General features: G+C 49.0%; 4 protein-coding genes across 10 annotated transcripts in view; 3 read left to right on the forward strand and 1 right to left on the reverse strand.

The window, feature by feature from the left end:
- CCDC157 (coiled-coil domain containing 157) overlaps window positions 1-25057 on the forward strand; it is a 138522-nt gene that overhangs the window by 93598 nt on the left and 19867 nt on the right. The gene's annotated exons all lie outside the window — the stretch shown is intronic.
- On the forward strand, window positions 1922-19003 carry MTFP1 (mitochondrial fission process 1). 2 transcript variants are annotated; one of them, XM_083417958.1, is made up of 4 exons: window positions 1922-2021; window positions 14925-15052; window positions 16031-16263; window positions 18368-19003. In XM_083417958.1, exons 1-4 carry the CDS (start codon window positions 1937-1939, stop codon window positions 18423-18425), a joined length of 504 nt encoding a protein of 167 aa, XP_083274084.1. In that variant the 5' UTR covers window positions 1922-1936; the 3' UTR covers window positions 18426-19003. The 2 variants fall into 2 exon arrangements, with proteins under 2 accessions (XP_083274084.1, XP_083274085.1); XM_083417959.1 differs by lacking the exon at window positions 1922-2021 and adding an exon at window positions 2120-2441.
- The window catches only part of LOC310666688 (uncharacterized protein), a 110961-nt gene continuing 100408 nt past the window's right edge, over window positions 14505-25057 (forward strand). The window contains exon 1 of the mRNA XM_083417946.1: window positions 14505-14513. The gene's annotated coding sequence lies outside the window, so the exon portion shown is untranslated. The remainder of the gene's footprint in view (window positions 14514-25057) is intronic.
- Window positions 19268-25057, reverse strand: part of LOC310666605 (uncharacterized protein) — a 36004-nt gene continuing 30214 nt past the window's right edge. For 4 of the 5 annotated variants that reach the window (XM_083417686.1, XM_083417687.1, XM_083417688.1 and 1 more), the window contains 4 exons: window positions 24391-24482; window positions 23572-23666; window positions 22174-22254; window positions 19274-20167 (listed from right to left, as the gene is read on the reverse strand). In XM_083417686.1, coding sequence (XP_083273812.1) covers window positions 19884-20167; window positions 22174-22254; window positions 23572-23666; window positions 24391-24482 — 552 coding nt within the window. In that variant the 3' untranslated portion in view covers window positions 19274-19883. Of the gene's footprint in view, window positions 20168-22173; window positions 22255-23571; window positions 23667-24390; window positions 24483-25057 lie in introns of all 5 variants that reach the window. The other variant, XR_014505971.1, reaches the window with a different exon arrangement.

Raw genomic sequence — 25057 nt, forward strand, 5'->3', positions numbered from 1 at the left:
AAAGCATGAGCTCCTTGGTGGAAGGATGAGATATAAATGTACAGGTATACCTCTGGTTACATACGCTTCAGGTTACAGACTTGGCTAACCCAGAAATAGTGCTTCAGGTTAAGAACTTTGCTTCAGGATGAGAACAGAAATCGTGCTTTGGCGGCGCGGCAGCAGCAGGAGGCCCCATTAGCTAAAGTGGTGCTTCAGGCTAAGAACAGTTTCAGGTTAACCATATGTCAGGAGTGCTCTGATGGTGTTTCCTGCTTGGCAGGGGGTTGGACTCGATGACCCTTGTGGTCTCTTCCAACTCTATGATTCTATGATTCTAAGAACTGACCTCCGGAACAAATTAAGTACTTAACCCGAGGTACCACTGTAATAGCTAAAGTTAAAGGGACCCCTGACCATTAGGTCCAGTCGTGACCAACTCTGGGGTTGCGGCGCTCATCTCACTTTATTGGCCAAGGAAGCCGGCGTACAGCTTCCGGGTCATGTGGCCAGTATGACTAAGCCGCTTCTGGCGAACCAGAGCAGCGCACGGAAACGCCGTTTACCTTCCCGCTGGAGCGGTACCTATTTATCTACTTGCACTCTGACGTGCTTTGAAACTGCTAGATTGGCAGGAGCAGGGACCGAGTAACGGGAGCTCACCCCATCGTAGGGATTCGAACCGCCGACCTTCTGATCGGCAAGTCCTAGGCTCTGTGGTTTAACCCACAGTGCCACCCGCGTCCCTATAAATGTAATAATAATAATAATATTCTCCTCCAGCATGCTGCTTTGATAAATGACCTGGAGGAGGTTCACCACCGTATTGCCCACCCAATCATGCAGCGCTTGGGGAGAGAGAATTTAGTGGAGGGAGCTTCGCCTGCTGGATTTCTGCCTGCTGAGCTGCTGTGGGAAGGAAGTGGTGCCAGTATATTTATTGCATTGATATCTCCCCTTTCTCCCCTACCCCCTCCTCCAAGGAATGAATGAATAAATCTTCATTTGCGTCAGCCATCAGCCATAGCAATAAAACAACAATACGATATACAAAGAATAGAAATAAAAAGTCAATTATATAAAATACATTTTAGGGTGAGTTTTTTTTTAATCAATAGTCAAATAGTGGATCTTATTTGGATTGCCCCAGCTAAAAACCCTGCAACCTTTGCTGTCCCCTGCTCATCTTGATCTGCCAAGAGAAAGGACACTGTGGCAGTGTTTGGGCAACCTGGAATGGACAAGAAAAGAGGGGCGATAATCTCATCACCTCCTGGCAAATAGAAGGGGAAGAAATGGAGGCAGTGAGAGATTTTACTTTCTTGGGCTCCATGATCACTGCAGCTGGTGAGAGCAGTCACGAAATTAAAAGACGCCTGCTTCTTGGGAGAAAAGTGATGACAAACCTAGACAGCATCTTAAAAAGCAGAGACATCACCTTGCCAACAAAGGCCCTTATAGTTAAAGCTATGGTTTTCCCAGTAGTAATGTATGGAAGTGAGAGCTGGACCCTAAAAAAGGCTGATTGCCGAAGAATTGATGCTTTTGAATTATGGTGCTGGAGGAGACTCTTGAGAGTCCCATGGACTGTAAGAAGATCAAACCTCTCCATTCTTAAGGAAATCAGCCCTGAGTGCTCACTGGAAGGACAGATCCTGAAGCTGAGGCTCCAATACTTTGGCCACCTCATGAGAAGAGAAGACTCCCTGGAAAAGACCCTGATGTTGGGAAAGATGGAGGGCCCAAGGAGAAGGGGACGACAGAGGACGAGATGGTTGGACAGTGTTCTCAAAGCTACAAACATGAGTCTGACCAAACAGCGGGAAGCAGTGGAAGACAGGAGTGCCTGGCGTGCTCTGGTCCAGGGGGTCACGAAGAGTCGGACACGACTAAACGACTAAACAACAACAACAATCTCATTCCTCAAGTCTTTATCAAGAGTGCAAGCCAGAAGGGCATGCGCCACCGATTCCAAGAAGCTGACAGTGCCCACAGACATGGTTCTCCCCCGCCCCACTCAATCCTCACAACAGCCCTGCGAGGTAGGTTGGGGCGGAGAGGCAGTGCCTGGAAGAGCCACCCTCGAGGTCCCCACGCGCGATCGCGCGCTCTCGTGGGCATGAAGTGAGCTTCCCGCGGCGACAGCAGGCAGCCTTCCTTCTCCTCCTCCTCCTTTGGGGCCGCCCCTCTCCGCGGCCAGGCGGCCAGTGGGGAGGCGGCTCGGCCGGCTGGGCTCGGCACGGCCCGGTTCCATTGGCCGCTGGCTCCGCGGCGCCGTGCGCTCTGCTGCGCGCTTTGGAGAGGAGGCGCGGCCTGCGCTGGCCCGCCAGCCCGGGACTCTTCCTCGATCCCCGTCCTTCCTGCTCCTGCCCTTGGCGCCCCGGGGCAGCCGGCCATGGGATCGCCGGCCGAGAAGCCTCCGGCGCCGGACCTTTACCGCGACACGTGGGTGCGCTACCTGGGTGAGTGGCTGCAGGGCGATCGCCGCGCCGCGCGCCTCCTCGCCAGTCCCAGCCTTCGTTAAGGGCGGGAAATTTACTCTCGAGGAAGCCCGCAGGCGGCGGAAGAGCGCTTTCCTCGCTGGGACTGCGTTCAACAAGAAGTTGCCGGACGGGACGGGACGGGGGTGGAAATCGGGCGGAGACCGATCAGAGTAAAAGGCAAGGAACGCTGTTCTCAGGATTGGGCAGCGGAGGTTGCCAACTGCTTTTCTGCTAGGGCTCCTGTGCCTTCAAGCTGTTGCGCCTTCGTCCCAATTTACCGCCATTAAGCGTCGTTAGTGCTATACCTTTCGGTGAAATAATGTTAATAATAGATGTTTAGCTTTCAGGGCACAATCATGCCCTGAAAGGTAGCGTATACATGGGCAGTGATGGTGTATTTCTAGGTAAAGACCTCAGCACCTGAGAGATCTGGGTTCAAATTCCCCACTGAGCCATGAAGCACACTGGATGACCTTGAGGATTTGCCACTTACCTTTTAATCCAAACTACCTCACAGAGCTGTTGTGCGGATTAAATGAGGAGGGAGAGAAGCAAGTCTGTCACTTTGAGCTTCTTGGAGGGAAAAAAAGTGGGATAGAAATGCAATAAAATGGCATACTGTCACCTCCCTGAAGGTACTTCCAGCAGGGCAGTTGTGTACTGCTCAGAAGTACAGTGGTACCTCAGGTTACATACATTTCAGGTTACATATGCTTCAGGTTACAGACTTCACTAACCCAGAAATAGTGCTTCAGGTTAAGAACTTTGCTTCAGGATGAGAACAGAAATCGTGCTCTGGCGGCGCGGCAGCAGCAGGAGGCCCCATTAGCTAAAGTGATGCTTCAGGTTAAGAACAGTTTCAGGTTAAGAATGGACCTCCGGAACGAATTAGGTACTTAACCCGAGGTACCACTGTAAGTCCTTTTTAATTCAGTGGGTCTTACTCCCAAGAAAGTGGGGTTAGGACTGTGGCTTTAGTTTGGAGCAACAACAACAACAAAACCCAACAAGCAGTCTTGTGGCACCTTTTTTTTGAAGAAGTTTATTATGGCGTTATCTTAGGGTCCACACTCAATTCTACAAGAGCTTCTGCAAGCCTTAAGCCTCCCTGCTGATGGGAATACTGTTGATGAGAATACTGTACACCCTTCTCTTTCAACACAAAAGATACACAAGAGACACAAGAGATACACAATTGTTCTCATAGATAGTGGGCATCTCCAAGACTATGATTGGCAGGTGTGGAGGCCTTGTCTGGCTGGCATATACGCATGGTAGGGTCTTTTGAGTGGCAGTTTTCTGTCTGATGAATGCCCTCCCTGGTGAGGCACATCTGCCCCTCTCGTTACTGACTTCCGAGAGGAATTTGGAAACATCCTAGTTTAGATCCAGGCATTTGATGGCGACCCTGAAATCACTGCTTGAGAGAATATTTTAAACTCTTTTTATATGTTGGTTTTTATTGATGCATTTTCCACCATGGGCTCCTTCACCAGGAGGAAGGATGTGATATTTAATTAATTAATTAATTAATAAATAAATAAATAAATAAATAAATAAATAAATAAATAAATGAGGAGTCCAAGGATGCGATATATATATATATATATATATATATATATATATATATGGAACAGGGAAAATAAATTCCCCACATAAGCGTTTGGGTACAAACAACATGTTCTGAAGTCCAAATGATGCATTACATGCAGCTGAGTATAACTTTCCAGATATACTCCTTATAGCTATATTTATCTATTGTACATCTGCTATATATTTTGATGTTGTTTCTCACGGAAATGCAAACAAAATTCAGTTTCTCCTTCCTTCCTACTTGCTGTCTCCAGTGGGCAGCTGGGCACTGCAAAGGGGAAGAGGCTTCTTAACTTTCTTGACAGCTTCCCTATTAAAATCTATCACTCTCCTTTCAAGTTGTTTTCCCTCTTGTTGAGGACAGCCATTTTAAATAGATAACAACAATAACGGGAAAGAATTAAGGATCCCCTTGATTTTCTGTGTTGTTCTGTATCATTGCTACATAAATGACGTTATCTTCAAAGGAAAAGTATTTTTATTTATTTCATGCATTTATATCCCCCCCTTTTTTCCCCTCCAAGGAGCTCAAGGTGAGATATAGGGTTCACTCTCTCCCCATTTTCATCCTCATAGCAGTCTTGCGAAGTAGGTTAGCTTGAGAGATTGTGACTGGTCCAAAATCAACCTTCAAGGCCAAGTGGAGATTTGAACCCTGGTCTTCCAGGTCCTGGTCTGGCACTCTAACCACTACACATACTGACTCTTTTTTTAAAAAAAGAAAGAAGAAGATTTGCAGCAGCTCCTACAGGTTTGCTGTTGGGGGACCACAGCTTCTGTGACTATATTTTGGTGTCCTTGTCTTTAAAGATGACTGCGAGACAAAACTTTGTACAACCAAATGTGTGTAACTCTTGACCTTGTGGCCAGAGTGACTAGTTTGCATGCCAAAAGCCCTTGCTTAAATCTCCCCAAATCCAGCTGGGAAAACTGCTGCCAGTCAGTGTAGACAGTACAGTGGTACCTTGATTCTCAAACTTAATCCGTTCCAGAAGTCTGTTCCAAAATCAATAGAAAGTAATGCAAAATGGATTAATCCATTCCAGACTTTTTAAAAAAACAACCCCTGAAACAGCAGTTTCACATGAATTTTACTATCTAACCAGACCATTGATCCATAAAACGAAAGCAATAAACAATGTACAGCAGTCACACAACCAATCAATCAGTAGCTGAACTGGGTTCCACAGAGCCACAAAAGGAAAACAAAAAAGAGCTGCAAAAGCAAAAACGCTAAATAAATAGCAAAAACAGACAGACCTCAGCGTAATACTCAAAACGGAAGTGTGGCACTCAAATTGGAGCACGTTCGGCTTCCGAAAAAAGTTTGCAAACCATAACACTTACTTCCGGGTTTGCAGTGTTTGGGTTCCAGGTTGTTTGAGTATCAAGGCGTTTAACAACCAAGATACCTCTGTACTGAGCTAGAAGGACCTGTGTTCTGACTCTATACAAGGCCGTTTCCTGTCTTGACAGTCTTGGACAGCTATTGAAGACACAGCTCAAAAATGCCAGGAACATGGGGTGAAAAACTGGGCAGGGTGGTAGTGATGTGGCAGCTTCAAGGATGAAATGTCAGCTTCCGTTCAGTGATATTTGAGAAGCAGGATCCCTCGTGCAAAGTGCTGTTTGCCGGAAGTTTCTGCCGCGTTGGGTGGCAGGCAGCTCCTAAGGTGACTTTCTCTGGACCTTGGAAAAGGGCTTTGCTAGGGCATCAGGAGGAGGAGACTGCATCCTCTGAAGAGTGTCAAGCAGCACAAAATGGCTGCATTGCTGCCCCTCTTTGCAGCGCAGCGAAATTTAATCCTGTAGGAACAGCTGCGGCAGTCAGGCACGCAGGAGCGAAACGGACGGTGGAGGTTATCGCCAGCAAAGAAAGTTAATGCAGTTGTTTTGCTGCTGTCTTTCTGGTGGTGCTTGGAAGGTCAAACACCCTCCATATCTTACTTTCACAACAACTATTCGTGGCGGGTTAGACTGAAGAAAATATTGGATAAAAAATAATGTTGTTGTTGTTTAGTCGTTTAGTCGTGTCCGACTCTTCGTGACCCCATGGATCAGAGCACGCCAGGCACTCCTGTCTTCCACTGCCTCCTGCAGTTTAGTCAAACTCATGCTGGTAGCTTTGAGAACACTGTCCAACCATCTCGTCCTCTGTCGTCCCCTTCTCCTTGTGCCCTCCATCTTTCCCAACATCAGGGTCTTTTCCAGGGAGTCTTCTCTTCTCATGAGGTGGCCAAAGTATTGAAGCCTCAGCTTCAGGATCTGTCCTTCTAGGGAGCACTCAGGGCTGGTTTCCTTAAGAATGGATAGGTTTGTTCTTCTTGCAGTTAAATAATAATATAATAATAGTAATTTATTATTTATACCGCGCCCATCCGGCTGAGTTTCCCCAGCCACTCTGGGCAGCTCCCAATCGAGTGTTAAAAACAATACAGCATTAAATATTAAAAACTTCCCTAAACAGGGCTGCGTTCAGATGTCTTTTAAAGATAAGATAGCTGCTTATTTCCTTCACATCTGAAGGGCAGGCGCCACTACCGAGAAGGCCCTCTGTCTGGATAAAATTTGAAGGATAAAATTTTGGCGTGACCTTGTTGAGTTCCTTGGAAGGAAGAAGTGTGGTGCAGTGGTTGGAGTGCTGGACTAGGACTTGAAAAACAAGGGTTCAGATCCACACCATGAAGCCTCATGGGGTGACCTTGGGTCAGTCACCAACTCTTAGCCAAGCCTACCTGACAGGGGTGTTATGTGGTTAAAATAGGGAGAGGGAGAAATGTGTTGAGTTCCTTTGGAAAAAAGATGGGATATATATCAATACTTAATGTAATATATGAACTGGGTGGGTTGGCTTCAGTTTTTAGGATACATTCATCATATACCAGGCTTGGTGTTGGTTGGTCCCCCAAACCGTTACCCAGTTCTCTGCAGTCCAGTGAAGCTTAAACTAAAAAGAAGTGCTTAAATTCTGCTCCTATACACTTTCCATAAACAGTACGCAGTTAAGATGTTTGTGCGCATTCTGTAACCTCACATACCTCAGGCAATGATGGGGATGTTTTCCACATTGAGGCACAAGCCCCTCCCCTCCCTTTCCATATTAATAAAAGATGCTGTGGTTTAGACTTAGTGGCGCTAAATGGATCACATTCTTCATATTTCAGTTTTATTGACAGGTGAATTAAAAATAGGGCTTTGGCAGGATGTTAGGCGACTCCCTGCTTGAAATTGAAAGTATGGACTTTTACAGCTGCAGTCAGATGAGTTGAGAACAAAAGAGACAGATCTCTCCAGAGTAACACCGAGTCAAACGAGCCATAAGGCACAAAGGAGATCAGGAATAATCAATATGGACATAATATTTGATAAAGAAATACAGTGGTACCTCGGGTTACATACGCTTCAGGTTACAGACTCCGCTAACCCAGAAATAATACCTCGGGTTAAGAACTTTGCTTTAGGATGAGAACAGAAATTGTGCTCCAGTGGCGCGGCAGCAGGAGGAGGCCCCATTAGCTAAAGTGGTGCTTCAGGTTAAGAATGGACCTCCGGAACGAATTAAGTACGTAACCAGAGGTACCACTGTAAAGGAACAATTGATGGAAATTAAAACCTCACACAGGAAGGAGAAAGGAGAACTTCACTTGCAAATTTACAAATTACTAAATGTGTCATAATAATTATACAGTGGTACCTCGGGTTAAGTACTTAATTCGTTCTGGAAGTCCGTTCTTAACCTGAAACTGTTCTTAACCTGAAGCACCACTTTAGCTAATGGGGCCCCCTGCTGCTGCCACGCCGCCGGAGCATGATTTCTGTTCTCATCCTGAAGCAAAGTTCTTAACCCGAGGTACTATTTCTGGGTTAGCGGAGTCTGTAACCTGAAGCATCTGTAACCTGAAGCGTATGTGTCAGAGCTGGCTCCGGGTCCCAGCTCACCAAGGACCAACGCTAGCCGATCGTACAGTATCCAAGTCTTTATTGAAGAATAGTCTCCATTTACAAGTCTCAGCGTCCCAGCCCTACGTCTGGACTTTAGACCGGCGAAGCTCTGTCTGGATCTCCACCCCCTGTGCACCAGTTTAATACTCTAATCTTACTCCACCTCTTCCTTCTCTCTCTCTTCCTCTGGGTCTTACTACCCCCCGGGGTCTCATTCCTCCTGGACTCTTCCGACGCAGAGCTTGACCCCTCTGACTCCTCCCCCTCTCTTCGGCGGGCTTTAGGACCTGGCTCCCTACCCGGGCTGCCCACCTTGCCGCCCTCCTGTACATTTGAACTTGGCGCGCGCGCGCGTTTTACTTTCCGGATGACCGTTTCCTCGCTCCCTGACGAGGGTGTGGTCAGTCCTGCCTCACGTTCTCCCTCTGCCTGCGCGCTCCCTGATCCCGATGCCTTGGACTCCTCCCCCCTACTGCACTCTGGGGGGGACGCTGGCCCGGATTTCCAGCTGCTACTCTGTGAGTCCCCTCCTTCCCGAGGTGTCCCCCTGGGCACTCCCCTTGTCCTGACCATGGGGGCCCCTTTCTGTGAATCCTCCGAGTCACTGGAGAGGCTCAGAGACCTCGGACTACTGTCGCCGCTGACATTTCCTTCCGACTCCTCCCCCTCGCTCTCCGTTTCTTCCCTCTCCTGTGACTCTGCTCCTGAACCCCTGACATCCATCCCCCCCTCGAAGCCCCCCCTTCCCCCCTCCCCTTCCTCCGGCGGGGGTGCTGGGTGCTCCGTCGTTGTGGGGGTGAATGGTGGATACAGTTCGTCCCCCGTGGCGTGCATCCAGTTAGAGAAATCCGGCTCGTCCTCCATGTCTTCGCCGACCTCGTTCTCCTCTGCTTCCATCTCCGTGCCGCCATGCTCGAACCCAACGTCCTCCCCCATCACGTCCATGTCCCTCTCACCCTCGTTCCCCTCTGGGTCCGTTGCCTGCCAAGGGCCCCTCAGCCACCTCTCCTCTCCTCGATTGTCCCACCAAAAGGAGCGGTCTGAGGCAAACCCCGAGGGCGAGCCCTCCGGTGAACGTGTTTCTAAAGCTGGTTCTTCGTCCGAGGTGAATCCCTGGAACGTGCTGGTAGAAAGCGTGGGTGTGAAAAGCCAGTCGTCGAAATACTCGGCTGGCATGGGCCTGTGTGGGAACAAGGCATGAAACTCCTCTTTGAGGAGAGGCTCGTCCAGGGCATAGTCCGGCACCCAACTGTTGGCGCTGGCCGGGGTACCTTCCCTTGCGAGAAAATATTCTACTCCCTCTTCCCCCCATCTCGAGTCCAAAATCTCTGTGACCTGGTTGATGGGTTCCCTTCTTGGCGACTCCCTCCTTGGGGGGATCTCCTTATACTGGTCTGATGCCGTGCCCTGCGCCTGAAATCGGTGAGGTGCTTTGTAGGGCGTGAGCACCGACCTATGGAATACTGGGTGCATTCTGGATCCTTCCGGAAGTGTCAACCGGAAGGCCACCGGATTGATCTGTGCCTCAACTAGGTAAGGTCCTAGCTGCTTATGTCCGAGTTTCTTCTTAGCTAAGGATCTTGTCGGCACTGCGTGGGCCGCTAACCACACCCAGTCTCCCACCTGTATGTCTTCACCAACCCTCCTGTGCTTGTCAGCCTGCAGTTTGTATGCGTGCTTTGCTAGCTCTAACTGCCTCCTAAGCTGCTCGTGGACTTCCTGCAATTCCGCCGCCAAGACTTCCGCTGCCTGTGGCTCCCCCTCCCCCAGTCTCTCTAATCCCGGGAAGGTTCTGGGATGCCTCCCGTTGTTGGCGAAGAACGGCGTCACCCCTGTGGACACGTGCTTCGTGTTGTTGTAAGCGAACTCAGCGAGCGGCAGGTAGTCCACCCATGTCGTCGGCTGTTGATTTGCATAGCATCTCAGGTACTGCTGCATGACGGCGTTGACGCGCTCCGCTTGTCCGTTGGTCTGCGGGTGTCTCGCCGACGCTAGGTTGATCTTGACATTCAGGAAACCCATCAGCTTCTGCCAGAAGCTCGAAATGAACTGGCGCCCCCTGTCGGACAAAATAGACCGTGGCAGTCCATGCACTCTGAAGACGTGGTCTATGAACAGCTTGGCGGTCTGTTCTGCCGTGGCCACCTTCGCGCACGGAATGAAGTGGGCCATTTTAGTGAACATGTCCACCACCACTAGCACTGCCGTTTTACCCCTTGAGCTGGGTAAATCCGTGACAAAGTCCAGGGCCACCCTCTCCCACGGTTCGCTCGGAGTCTGCAGCGGTTCGAGCAGTCCCGCCGGAGGTTTGTGCACTGACTTGGCCCTTTGGCAGGTGTCGCACCTCGAGACGTACTCCGCGACTTCCCCCCGCATCTTGGGCCACCAAAAATCCCTGGCAACGAGGTCTGCCGTCTTCTCCTTGCCAAAGTGCCCGGCGGTGGGTGCGTCGTGTAACTGCTGCAGTACCTTCGCCCGGAGGTCGTCTCCCGGTACATAGAGAGCTCCTCTGCGGATGAGCAATCCGTCTCGTACTTGGAACTCGTCGTCCTTCACCGTGCCCTTGTGCACCTCCTCCATCTTGGCTTGTGCAAAGGGGTCCCCCTGCAGTGCTCGACGGACCGCCTCCAAGTCCACGGTTGCTGCAGCGCACGCCCACGCTTTCGGAGCGAAAATGTGCTTGGCCGCTGCTGGTGCCGCCTCTTCAAGGTATTGCGGCTTCCTGGACAGTGCATCCGCCATGATGTTGTTGTCGCCTGGGATGTATTCTATCCTGAAGTCGAAATCCGCGAAAAATTCCGCCCATCTGATGTGCCGCTGGTTTAGGAATCTTGCCGTGCGCCAGTACTCCAGGTTCTTATGATCCGTGCGAACCTGCACGGTGTGCTTGGCCCCGACGAGGAAGTGCCGCCACGCCTTGAATGCTGCATGAATGGCCAGCAACTCCCTGTCCCAGATGGTGTAGTTTTGCTCCGACTTGCTGAGCTTCCTAGAGTAGAAGGCACACGGTCTCCAGTCCCCATGCGGGTCCTCTTGCAACAGTACGGCGCCCACGGCTCTGTCTGAGGCGTCTGTTTCAACCCTCAGCGGTTTGCTGGGATTCACATGCAGTAGCTGCCCTTCGGACGAGAAGAGACGCTTAAGGTTCTGAAAGGACTGCTCCGCTTGCTCCGTCCAGATGAACTTCTTCTTCTTAGAGCTGAGCGTGTCCGTAATGGCCGCCGTCTGCATCGCGAACCCCTTGATGAACTTGCGGTAAAAGTTGGCGAACCCCACAAACCGCTGGACCTCCTTCCGATTGCGCGGGCTCTTCCAGTCCAACACTGCGCGAACCTTGGCGCTGTCCATGGCAAGCCCCTTGTCCGACAGCTTGTAGCCCAGGAAATCCACCTCCTTCCTGTCGAACTGGCACTTCTCCAGCTTGGCATACAGTCGATGCTCCTGCAGTCTCTGCAGAACTTCCTTGACGTCTCTCTCGTGGGTCTCCTCAGATTCTGAGAATATCAGGATGTCGTCCAAGAAGCAGACGCATGTCTTGTAGAGGAGACCCGCCAGGACATGATGCATGAAAGCTTGAAAACAGTGGGCGCCATTTTGTAAACCGAAGGGCATAACTCTGTATTCATATGTGCCCAGGGGCGTGAACATGGCAGTCTTCCACTCGTCTCCTTCCCGTATGCGAATCAGGTTGTACGCCCCTCGCAGATCCAACTTTGTAAAAACGCGTCCTTTCCTCGCCGTCGCCAGCAGGTCATCTATCTTGGGCATGGGAAAGGCCGCGGGCTTGGTCTTTGAATTTAAGAGCCTGAAGTCTACCACAAGTCTTTTTTGGGGCGTGTCCCTTTTCTTCACAAAGAATACAGGACTGCCCCCCGCTGCCTTCGACTCCCGGATGAAACCGCGCTTCAAGTTGAGGTCTATGAACTCCTTGAGCTCCTGCAGCTCGTCCTCAGACATGGAATACAATTTCCCGGCTGGCAGCGTCGCTCCTGGCAGGAGGTCAATCTTGCAGTCATAGGGCCTGTGGGGAGGCAGCTTGTCCGCTTCCTTCTCGCAGAAAACCTCCAAAAACGCTGCGTACTTGCGCGGCACTGCTTGCAGCGTGCCTAATTGTAGCTGCGGGTCGTCCCCTCCTTCTTCCGGGCTAGGAAGGATGCAATGTTCCGCGCAATAGGAGGAGCCGAAGGTCAGTTGCCGCTGGTACCACGCCAATGCTGGGCTGTGCCTGTGCAGCCAACTCATGCCCAGGACTACAGGCGTGTCCGACAGGTGGGTGACGTTAAAGCTGATGACTTCTCGGTGATTTCCGATCCGCATCACCATTGGTTGCGTTTGTTGCACCACCTGCCCCCCTAACAAGTCTCTGCCATCCACCGTGACAACGTTCAGGGGCAGTGTGGCTGGTAGCAGTGGTATATTGTGCTGCTGAATGAATTCCAGTCCTATAAAGTCAGCGTTGCTGCCGGAGTCAATGGTGATCGGCACCTCCAGAGTGCGTCCATTGGGCAGTTGGAGAGACGCTGTAAGCTGCACCACTGGTTTGGGTGGGAGGGGGTCTGTGGGTTGCAAAAGTGCTGGGGATTGTTTCATTGACTTGTCTGGCTGGACCCCAGTACCTCTTCCTCCAGCCAGACTCCGTCGTTTAACTGTTGCTGCGTTTTCAATTGAGCTGCTTCTGCGACTGTTGCCGAGGCTGCAGTGTGCTTGTGGAGCCTCTGGGGACACTCTTTCGCCATGTGTCGAGCACTGTCGCAGATGTAGCACTTCCTGTTCCCTCTAGGAGGCTTCGTTTTGGCTGCTCCCGGTGTCAGGGCTCTGTTAGCTGACTGAGCCCTGGCACCTCCTATCTCCATCGGCTCTTCTCCCCCTCCCTGCGAGGGTGTGGAGTGCGCACGCGCTGCTTCTCTGGGAAAGAAGGGAGGTGCTCTGGCTGGTGCCCTTCCCCAACGCCCTTCTTCCCTGTTGCAAGGACGTTCTTCCAGATGCACCCCGATCTCCAGAGCCCTCTGGACTACCTGCTGGGTGCTCCTTGGTCTCTCCCCTCTTCCAATCTCCGCTTTTACATCTGCATTCAACCCCTCCCAAAAGAGGTCTCTGACTGGCGCAGAATCTTTTTCCCACCCCAGGGCATGAACCAGTCCGAAAAACCGAGTATGGTACTGCCGCACGCTGGCTTTGCCTTGTTTAAGTCCATGTATGTCCCTCCTGGCAATATCGACGTCTACCTTTGATAAAAAGCATGAGTCCATTGCTTTAATAAAAGCCTTCGCATCTTGGAGCGCTGGATCATTGTCCCTCCATAGATTCCGCAGCCACGTTTTGGCTTCCCCATGCAAATGGGACAGGATAAACCCCACTCTCTCTCTCTCATCTCTAAAGTCTTTGTCCAGGAGATCCAGCGCAAACAGCAGGTCTGCTCTGAAGTTGGGGTACTGCTGCAAACTCCCGTCGAAATGCGATACCAGGCTGCCTCCCCAAGCCAATGCCTTCTGCCTTGTATCCCGTTTGCCCCTGTTTAGAAAGCACGTCCAACCTGGCTTGGAGATCCCGGCAGGAGGTAACCATTTCCTCCTCTCTCTTCCTGGATGCAATTACCTCCGTGCTGAGGTGCGTCACCGCTTCTTGCAGGGCTTTTATCTGCTCTTCCGTCGTCATCTTGCCTGAGTTTTGTGAGCTCTGTAAGCACCCCTCCTCTGTCCTCGCTGCGTCGACTCACGTGGCGAGGTTCTTGGTGCCAAAACTTTAAAAAAGGAGACAGAGCTTACTGTCAGAGCTGGCTCCGGGTCCCAGCTCACCAAGGACCAACGCTAGCCGATCGTACAGTATCCAAGTCTTTATTGAAGAATAGTCTCCATTTACAAGTCTCAGCGTCCCAGCCCTACGTCTGGACTTTAGACCGGCGAAGCTCTGTCTGGATCTCCACCCCCTGTGCACCAGTTTAATACTCTAATCTTACTCCACCTCTTCCTTCTCTCTCTCTTCCTCTGGGTCTTACTACCCCCCGGGGTCTCATTCCTCCTGGACTCTTCCGACGCAGAGCTTGACCCCTCTGACTCCTCCCCCTCTCTTCGGCGGGCTTTAGGACCTGGCTCCCTACCCGGGCTGCCCACCTTGCCGCCCTCCTGTACATTTGAACTTGGCGCGCGCGCGCGTTTTACTTTCCGGATGACCGTTTCCTCGCTCCCTGACGAGGGTGTGGTCAGTCCTGCCTCACGTTCTCCCTCTGCCTGCGCGCTCCCTGATCCCGATGCCTTGGACTCCTCCCCCCTACTGCACTCTGGGGGGGACGCTGGCCCGGATTTCCAGCTGCTACTCTCTGAGTCCCCTCCTTCCCGAGGTGTCCCCCTGGGCACTCCCCTTGTCCTGACCATGGGGGCCCCTTTCTGTGAATCCTCCGAGTCACTGGAGAGGCTCAGAGACCTCGGACTACTGTCGCCGCTGACATTTCCTTCCGACTCCTCCCCCTCGCTCTCCGTTTCTTCCCTCTCCTGTGACTCTGCTCCTGAACCCCTGACAGTATGTAACCCGAGGTACCACTGTATTGGACTTTTGTCCAATATTGGTATCAAAATAATATGGCTTATATTGGACTTTTGTAATTGCAAATTAATAAAAATTATTCAACAACAAAAAACAGGTTTTTGGGGGCTGCCACACATCTGGGTTTTCCCAGACATTTTAGCTGCTTTTCCAAAATTCTGCCCGGAGGCAATTTTCAGCGGTTGAATCCCGGCTATGTCCAGGAAATCCCTAATTAAAATGACAAAGCAGAGACAAAGCGAGAGAAGCAGGGAGTCCCCCCCCCACAGTGGCTGCGGACACATTGACTCTTGAAAGTGGCTGTTGGACTCTTCCTGCCTAATGGGTGGAGCTTGAAACTGTGGGAAGGGCTTTTGCGCCCCTGCTGACCTTTGACCTTCGTTACAGGTTACGCCAATGAGGTCGGGGAGTCTTTCCGGGCCATCGTACCCGTCTCGTTGGTCTGGGCCAGCTATGGAGTAGCAACTGCCTACGTGGCGGCCGACGCCATCGACAAGGGCAAGAAGGCGGCTGCTGTGAGTACAGAGTAGGGCACGAAACCATTTCTCAAGTCAAGGGCCACGTTCCCTTCTGGGGGCCGCAGGCTGGTAGTGGTGGGCAGGGCCAGAGGTAAAAGCGAGTGGAGCAAAGACTTTACTTTTATATAGGAAGCAAGAGACATTATCAGAATTCAAGGATTCATTCCTGCTGGGGGAGAAATGCATAATGTCGTCCGGCAAGGGTTTTGAGGGCTAGATAGGGTTGAATGTTGGAATATGCGCAGCTTTGCAGATCTGTCAAATTGAATAAGAGAACAAGAGGAACATAAGTTTGAAGAAGATTGCAAAGTGTTTATTGAATATATGGAGGGAAATTGTGTTGGACAGCATTAAAATAAGTTCAGCAGTGTAAATAAGTTTTGATGGCTGGGGAAACCCAGCCAGATGGGAGGGGTATAAATAATAAATTATTATCATTAAATTATTATCAATATTGGAATACTGAATGGTTTAGTATATATAAAATATGCTGGGATTTATGTTAAGCAAAATAAACCATGGAAGAAGGGAAGTCATTGATATTTTATGGTTTAAATGAATATTCCAAAATTAGAGTTACAGATTTCAGATAGGGTTGAATGTTGCCCCCGGGCCCAAGTTAAACACAGTTATGTTTTAATGTTTCAAATGTTTCGCTGATAATTTAGTTCTTTTACTCTTTTTGCAAACTGCTTTGAGGTTTTCTTTTTAAACAGTCAAGAGGTGTGTGGCTTTTATGAAACAATAAATAAACAAAAACAATGATTCATATAATTTATATACCTCCTTTCATTTCAAGAAGAAGCAGTTAACAAGCACATGGATAAATTAGGTTTTAGGTGTTTTGTTTTGTTTTTAAATTACTTGTTTGGAAAAAGGGCGGGATGGGAAACCTGAAAGGGATGAAGGTCAGTTTCTTTTTCGGCTTTAAACGTTTTAAGTCCGCACCCCTTTCATCCTTCCTCCGATTGACAGGCGAAGGCCGTGGATGAAGGGAGGAGCAAGCATGCCGCAGTGGCAGTCGTGGACACATTTATATGGCAGGCTCTGGCTTCCGTGGCCATTCCTGGCTTCACCATTAACCGCATCTGCGCAGGGTCACTCTACCTCATGGCCAGCATGACGCACTGGCCTCTCTCGGTCAGGAAGTGGGCCACCACCGCCGTGGGTCTCTCGGCCATTCCTTTCATCATCAAACCCATCGACAGGTACGGGCAACTTCCACCCCTTGAGCACAGCCAAGGATGAGCTGTATCAACCTTGAAGAAGCCCTGCTAGGTGCTGTGTACTTCAACCCTCATCAGCCCCAGTCACCAAGGCCATTTTGGTCTACAAATCCCATCAGTCTCAGCCACTGGGGGCCATTTTGGTCTACAAATCCCATCAGCCCCAGCCACTGGGGGCCATTTTGGACTACAAGTCCCATCAGCCCCAGCCACTGGGAGCCATTTTGGTCCACAAATCCCATCTGCCCCAGCCACTGGGGGCCATTTTGGACTACAAATCCCATCAGCCCCTGCCACTGGGGGCCATTTTGGACTACAAATCCCTTCACCTCAGCCGCCAGAGCCATTTTGGACTACAAATCCCATCAGCTCCAACCAGCAGATGCTATGGTTGATGGGAGTACAGGCCTGCCAGCTGGGGTTGAACGGAGTTGTAGCCCTAAACACCGGATTGGGAAAGGTTATTATTTGAGGTGGTGACCTTGAAAGGGCAACTTGCCTTGCAACAGTAGTGATTAAGACGGCCTCACATTTTAAACCTCACATCCATACCATATATCTAAAGCACTACGATGCCTCGTTAAACAGTCATGGTTTCCCCCATAGAATCCTGGGAAATGTAGTTTCTGCTGAGAATTGTGAGGAGGCCCCAGTTTCCCTCACGTTCAATTCGTAAGTTTACTGTTCTAGCCAAAGGCCATGACAAACTTGTATTAACAAAATAATACAGAACACATGTCCATAATATAAAAAAGACTCACAGAGCTACAATTCCCAGTGTTTCCTGAGAAGATGGATTGCCCGTTGAACCTCTCTGGGAATTGTAGCTCTCTGAGGGGAATATAGGGGTCTCCTGCAACTCTCGGCACCCCTAACATACTACAGGTCCCAGAATTCTTTTGAAGAAGCCATGACTGTTTAAAGTGGCTTCCTAGTGCCATAAATGTGTGGTGTGAACATGGCCAAAGTACTCTGACATAAGCATGGCTGAACAGCCGCCTTTTCAAACTAACATTCCTTAGGGGAACAGAGCAATTATGTCAGAAATGGGTCTTTATTTAATCTCCCACTGGGATACTTATTTTCAGAATAGGGTATCTCACCCCTGACCCCACTTTTCTCATTTAAATTGTGTCTCAGCGTTCTCTTGGGTAAAACAATGTGAATAAATTCAATCCCTGGGCAAGAATTCAGTCTGTCTATAAATAAACATTACGCCCAGAGAGAGTCAGCGACATTGTGTTCTCTTTGATTGATCGATGCAGAATGTCATGCCCTAAGGTCCTGGTTTTTTAAAGTAAGTGGCACCCCCTGCTGCCAGACCCAAGGAAGCACATCTTCACTGAGAGACTAATTCTGCTGTTACTTCCTAAAGTAGTCACCCGTCGCTTCTTTGCAGAATCTGTTTGCCTACCTTAGATTTCCGTTTCATTCCTGCTCAGCTTCTAATCCTTATTCAGACATGCATTCTCCTCACATGATAACAGTCACATTGGGAGAGGCAGGGAGGGTGCCTTCAATTTGGGGTTTGGTCCAGATTTTCTACGAGAGCATCAAAAAACAACACATGTGCCCCAAAAGCCCTGGAGGAATTTCTTGCCTCCATGGAAATGCCAGGCAAATACAAATACAGTGGTACCTTGGTTTTCTAAAGTACCGTATTTTCCCATGTATAAGACTAGGGTTTTTCCCTAAAAAATAAAGTCAAAAATTAGAGGGCGTCTTATACTCTGGGCCATCTCTCCCCCCCCCCCCCATTTTCTAAATTCTGAGTCCCCCAAAATAGGAGGCGTCTTATAGACGGAAAAATATGATAATCCATTCCGGAAGACGAAACATTCAAAAACTCAAAACGGAAGCCTCAGTACGGAAAACTTAAAACAGAAAACTCAATACAGAAACTGTGTTTCATGTTTGACTTCTGAGGCATCTTTGAAAACCAAGGCACTTACTTCCCGGTTTACGGTGTTGAAAAACCGAAACGCTCAACAACGGAGATGTTAGAAAACTGAGGTACCGCTGTAGGTTTTTTGTGGATCGCACTATTGCTTTACCTGTGAGTGTGTCTCTCTCTCTCTCGATTCAGGTCAGTGGATTTCTTGATGGACTCCAGTCTCCGCAAACTCTACAAGACAGAAGAGTAAGAGGAAGTCCTCCTTCCCCTGGCCTATCAGAGCCTCCGATAGCAAAACCAGGCTATCATCCACCCTCAAAGCCACTACCTCTTTCTCTCTGGTCTCCACGTTATCTAGACTTCTAAAATATTGAAATCCAGCTTAGTGGGACCTGTGCTGAACCAGTGCAACTTGGTACTGTGGATCCAACGAGGATGGATCTTCTGGACAGCTCAGGATGTGTCCTAAGAGCCTGTGTAGAGACTGGTCCATTTCCCATGCCAACATAACTTGCATGTGGCCTTCTAGAAATCCTTTCACATCCTTGTTCAGGTCAATGCCACCCCAGATAAGGGGGGGTGGTGGCGCTGGGATGTACTTAAGGCACAATCTCTTTTTTTTAGGGTTCCTGGCAGCTGTTTCCCAGTAGCAATGTGAACTAGCCTGGTGACAGTTTATTTTGCACTCCCAGCTATGGGAGCGGTTAATTGCACTAACCATTAACAACTTAAGTAGAGCCAGTTCTAAATGGCTCCCGTTACTGCTGCTCAGCTGAAAAAAGTTATTTGTAGTTCCTTCAATCTGGCTTAATGATAGTGACACTGTACACACTACAGTGGTGCCTCGCAAGACGAAATTAATTTGTTCTGCAAGTTTTTCATCTTGTGAATTTTTTCGTCTTGCGAAGCACCACTGTGTATTGACGGTTTCCCATAGGAATGCATTGGCGGTTTTTTTAAAAAGGCGCAAGACGTTTTCATCTTGCGAAGCAAGCCCATAGGGAAATCCGTCTTGCAAAGCAACTCAGAAAGCAAAAAACTCTTTCGTTCTGCAAGTTTTTCGTCTTGCGAGGCATTCGTCTTGCGAGGTACCACTGTATGCATTTAAAGAATGACACCCCTCAAAAAATTCTGGGTTTATAGTTCTGGGGTAAACTGCAGGAGATGGAATGGATTCCAAGGTTCATCCTACTCCAGCCACCTGCAATGCAGGAATCTCTAAGTATGCTTCCAATGCATGGTGTGTACCCAAGCCAGTGAGAATTTTGGCATATAAATAAATGAAACAACTTTCCGTATCCGATTTCCTTTCTGGGTAGCTCACGCAGTTGCACCATTTATGAGCCCCTTCAGCATTTACATGGCAGTGCTAGAGCTCCAAGGCACTTCAGACTATCAGATGCCCTGTGCACTAAGGTGGTCCTCACTAGTTGCATAAGAAAGAACTCAGCTGTACTCCATTAACCTGCCTTACACAAAAACTAAAGTTTGGACTGATTCCTCTATCCACTTTTGCTTCTGGCCCCCATCGCCACTAGCATGTGGCCCCCGCAATGTTGCCAAGAAGCGAATGTGGCCCTCCGGCTGGGGTGGGGTGGAAAAGTTCCTTCAACCAAGGGGAGAAAGTTTGACTATGGCAGTAAAGCTACACAGCGAGAAACGGAAAGCTTTCAACACACATTTTATTTTTGCTTTTAGGATTAGAGAGTTAGGCCTTCTCTGGCGTGTCACTCTTGATCTTGCAGTAGTCAATGTTGGATTCCTTCTCCACCTCTTCGTCGACGGTCAGGTCCCCAAGGACCAGCTGGAGCTCCGTCTGGAATTGCTGCTCCTTGCGGTTCTTCAGGGGTTTGTGGCCTTTGCTGGTGCGGGAGTAGCGGAGGACGGCCAGGCCTAGCGCTATCGTAGCCCCGCTGAAGAGGGCCGCCAGCACACAGCTGCCCCCAAAGGAGATGCTCACCAGCAGGAACGTCTTCATGGTGTGGCATCGTCCTGGAAGGGAAGAGACGTTTAGGGAGCCATTTTGCCTAAGTAAGATTCCCTCACTTCAGGCCCTCTGGCTGTTGCTGAACTACAACTCCCATCAGCCCTAGCAAGTGTGGCCAATGGTCAGAGTTGTAGATCAGCAAAGATCTGGAGGACCACAGGTTCCTCACACCTGCCATAGATAGAGTATCCCCTTCATTACATTTATATCCCACTTTCCCTGCAGAGACCCCCAACTGACATATGTGGCCCTCCCTGCTCATTTCCACACACCCTCCCTTTTTTTTATATAAATATTTTATTCGATTTTACATAAAAAACAAAAAAGAGAAACAAAAACAACAAACAATACACAAGAAACATACACAATTACACAAACATAAAATACCAAAAACAACAGAAATAAAAACAATCTTATCTTCATAATAGTCTTGCATTAACTTATTTCTCTGACTTCCCCAAATCTCCCTTCCCTGTATTCCAAATCATACAATTAAACAACAAATCCCTTCCCTCTGTCATATTTAAACTCGTTTCTTAATTTAAATATCTTAATTTAGCTTGTTCAATGCTTGTAACTTAAAATATTGATTCTTCCAATCTTTAAAATTTTAAACCAATAACCTTATACATTCAATCTGATGTTGTTCTAACATTCATTAATCTTGTAGTGTTTCTGTAAATATTCTTTAAACTTCCTCCAGTCTTCTTTCACCGTCTCTTCTCCCTGGTCTCTGATTCTGCCAGTCATTTCTGCGGATTCCATATTCCACACACCCTCCCCAAATCCTGAGAGATAGATTAGGCCGAGACTCAATATTTGGGCCAACAATCACCCAGTGAGTTTTCCTGACCAAGAAGGGATTTGAACTCCAGTCCCCCAGATCCTAAATCTGCTCCACTAAGGTATAGGTATAGCACCCCGGACGGTTAAGTCCAGTCAAAGGTGACTATGGAGTTGCAGCACTCATCTCGCTTCAGGCCAAGGGAGCCGGTGTTTCTCCACAGACAGCTTTCCAGGTCATGCGGCCAGCAGGACTAAACTGCTTCTGGCCCAACGGAAACGCTGTTTACCTTCCCACTGCAGCGGTACCTATTTATTTACTTGCACTGCTAGGTTGGCAGAAGCTGGGACAGAACAACGGGAACTCACCCCGATGCGGGGATTTGAACCGCCAACCTTCTGATCGGCAAGCCCAAGAGGCTCAGTGGTTTAGACCACAGTGCCACCCGCATTCACTACACCACACTGGCTCTGATGGGCCTCGGATGTTGTAGGCTACAACTCCTAATAATAATAACCACCTGTTGGATCAGACCACTGACCCATCTAGTCCAACAGCCTGTTCTCATGGTGGCCAACCAGATGCCTGCAAGAAACCTCTCCGCTCTGGCTTCCAGCAATTGGTTTTCAGAAACATTGCTGCCTCCAAAGTTTGAAGGCAGAGCACAGCTATTGTGGCTAGCAGCTATCTTCCCCGCAGATTTTGCCCACCACAATTTCAGGCCCCCAGATCAGATTGTCGGTGAAAACCCAGATTGTGGAATGCTCCCCCCCCCCGGGAGGTTCTGCAGGCGCCTTCATTATACACCTTTAGACGCCAGGCAAAAACATTCCTCTTCAACCAGCCCTTTGACCAGTTGACATCTGATGCCCTTTTAAATGTGCTGTGGAAGGGAGGATTATTGGTTTTTGCCTTTGTTTTTCTTTTTATTATGTATTTTGTTTTGTTTTTTAATATTGTGATTTTATGTTGTGAACCACTCTGAGATCCACAGGTATAGGGCGGTATACAAATTTAATAAAAATGCAGTGCAATAAATAAAAACCCAGCAACCCACCCTCTGAAACTTTAGCAGCCCTTAGCATATGCAGATTTTTCCCCTTTAAGCAACTAAACCAATGCTTTGGGGGTTGCCTATTTTGAGTGACTTTCCTGGAAGCTCTTGAGCATGATTTCCAGCCCCAGAAGAGACTAAGGTATTCAGAAATGAGAAACACAAAAACCAACCTTCAAACCAAGGTACGTCTTCCTTGTGCACTCTCAAAGGGCCAACCACTTTCCTGTGGAGCTTTCCTTCACCCCAAAATGCTGTTTGGAAGATGGGATAAATAGTTTTAGAAGTAGGGAAGATAAGATTCCTGCAGGAACCCAACAATTGCTTATACAGTGGTACCCCGCAAGATGAATGCCTCGGAAGACGAAAAACTTGCAAGACGAAAGGGTTTTTCGTTTTCTGAGGTGCTTCGCAAGACGGATTTTCCTAAGGGCTTGCTTCGCTAGACGAAACGGCCCTGTCTCTCGTGTCATGGCGACGGTCACTGCACGCACGCTCGCTCCTCCGGCTCCCTCCCACCTTCCGGCTGACGGTTAGTGCCTCGCGCCGCTGCCCACCCCCCTCGCGCGCTCCCCTCAGAGAGCCGTTGCTGCCAGCGCCTCTCTCTCCCTGGAGTCGCGCTCCTGAGCCCCGCCGCTCTCCAGCAGCCGCATCGCACGGTGGCCACAACGTGCGGGTGAGTCTGAGGTACCGGCTGCGGCAGCTGCCCTGCTTCTCCCCGCAGTTGTCAGTGTTTAAATGCAGTGGTGCTTCGCAAGACGAAAAAACTCGCATAATGAAAAAACTCACAGAACAAATTAATTTCGTCTTGCGATGCACCACTGTATACCAGTCTCCAGTGTCCTTCCAAAGTTGGGGCTCCCCCTCCCAGTTCCAGCAGCCAGCATTACCAATGGTCAGTCCTAACACATCAGAATGGCACTCAGCTGTGGAAGGCTCATGTGCACAGCAATGGTGCTACAGCAATGTAGCACAGGATTAAATTCTGTATTGCTACCTTACCCTAGATAGCTCAGCTGGTTAGAGTGTGGTGCTGGTAACACCAAGGTTGCAGGTTCGATCCCTGTATGGGACAGCTGCATATTCCTGCATTGCAGGGGGTTGGCCTAGATGATCCTCGGGGTCCCAACTCTACAATTCTCTGCTCTATATGATCTATCCAAAAAGTGGAAAATGGTAGTAGTGGAAATGAGAACCCATAAGAGCCTGCTGGATTAGGCCAATGGTCTAACCCAGTCCAGCATCCTGCTCTCACAGCAGCCAACCATATATACCTTTGGGAAACACAAGGCAGAATTAAGGCTTCCCTTAACATATGCAATTAGTGTTTTAATATTGGTTTAAGAACTTCACTGCCAAATTTGGAGAAGGGCAAATTTCAAAGGGCAGCTGCGTTTCAGTTCAAGAATTTTTTTCTGGAAGGTGCTCACATTAAAATGCGATTTGAACTAGATTCCTAGTTGCCACAGATCAGTGTGAATGGTAAAAATTCACCACCCACCTCTTAGCTGGCTACTTGCGTTGCAATTATTGATTTGGTTTACTAGACACAAAGGCAAGCGTATGGGTACCTTTCTCGCTTCCAGGAGTGGGGGGCTCCAAAGGGCAGTAGCTGCTGCAGCACTTGCAGACATAATTCTTGGATGGTTCGTCTATGTTCTTCCAGCTAGAAGGGAACAAAATCACTATAAGTAATAGGCAGCAACCGTTAAGGAAAGCTGTAACTTTGCACAAAACTTACCAAGGAAGTACAGTGGTACCTCGGGTTAAGAACTTAATTCGTTCCGGAGGTCCGTTCTTAACCTGAAACTGTTCTTAACCTGAATCACCACTTTAGCTAATGGGGCCTCCTGCTGCCACCACGCTGCTGCTGCATGATTTCTGTTCTCATCCTGAAGCAAAGTTCTTTACCTGAGGTAATATTTCTGGGTTAGCGGAGTCTGTAACCTGAAGCGTCTGTAACCCAAGGTACCACTGTACAACCGTTTAAAACAATGCAACTTCATAGGAATTGTGCATCATGCAGTAAGTTAAGCAGATATAAGAAATTCACCTTTGTATCTAGTTGTTAGTCCTGCTCAGAGTAAACACATTGAAATTAATGGCCATGATTAATTTACGTAGGTCCATTAATTTCAGTGGGTCTTAAAAACCTAATTGGATTTACAACCGATTGTCTCTTGTGTCAAATTCACCACGGCAAACAAACCAAACAGGGTGTCTTCAAAACATCTGGCCAGACAAAATAAGTGCTTAAGGATGTGATCAACAGATTTTAACTAATATCGAATTTATTCTTGCTTTTGCTTGCAAGGTATTTAAATAAATTTAGCCTGGGGGTGGGGGAAGGTCAAGCAAGGATTTAGCAATAAAAGGGGCTTAGAGCTGACCTGGAGGAGATGCTGTCAAAGTAACAAGCTTTCTTGCCAAAGCTCGAGGAAGTCTCTTTGCTCCATGCTGACAGGAGGCAATGAATATAGATCTAGAAAAGGAGGGAAGTTATTTTTTTGCAGCAGATTCAAAACTGTCACAAATATTTATTTGCTAATTACATCTACTTCCCAGGAGCTCAAGGCGATATTTGTGGTTCTCCCCGCCCCTCCCCATGCTGTGTTCACAACAACCCTGTGAGGTAGGTTAGGCTGAGACTTAGCAAATGGCCCAAGGTCACCCAGTGGGCCCTAGTCTGACATGAACCACTACAACTACGCTGGCCAATGAAAGTGTAAGGTAAAGGGACCCCTGACCCTGCTTAGCAGGCGGTTGGACTTGATGGCCCTTGTGGTCTCTTCCAACTCTATGATTCTATGATTCTATAACCCTTAGGTCCAGTCATGATTGGGTCCAGTCATGACTGACTCTGGGGTTGCGGCGCTCATCTCGCTTTATAGGCCGAGGGATCCGGCGTACAGCTTCCGGGTCATGTGGCCAGCATGACTTCTGGCAAACCAGAGCAGCACACGGAAACGCCGTTTACCTTCCCACTGGAGCGGTACCTATTTATCTACTTGCACTTTGACGTGCTTTCGAACTGCTAGGATGGCAGGAGCAGGGACT

The sequence above is a fragment of the Podarcis tiliguerta genome (genome assembly GCF_965153285.1).
Source record: "Podarcis tiliguerta genome assembly, chromosome: 16".
Taxonomy (NCBI): Eukaryota; Metazoa; Chordata; class Lepidosauria; order Squamata; family Lacertidae; genus Podarcis; species Podarcis tiliguerta.

What these genes read in the sequence shown, in the direction of transcription:
- MTFP1 (XM_083417958.1), top strand. Translation starts at nt 1,937, where the DNA reads ATGCGCCACCGATTCCAAGAAGCTGACAGTGCCCACAGACATGGTTCT. An exon ending in CCTCACAACAGCCCTGCGAG is followed by an intron (nt 2,022 to 14,924) that starts GTAGGTTGGGGC and finishes CCTTCGTTACAG; the next exon opens with GTTACGCCAATGAGGTCGGG. An exon ending in ATCATCAAACCCATCGACAG is followed by an intron (nt 16,264 to 18,367) that starts GTACGGGCAACT and finishes CTCTCGATTCAG; the next exon opens with GTCAGTGGATTTCTTGATGG.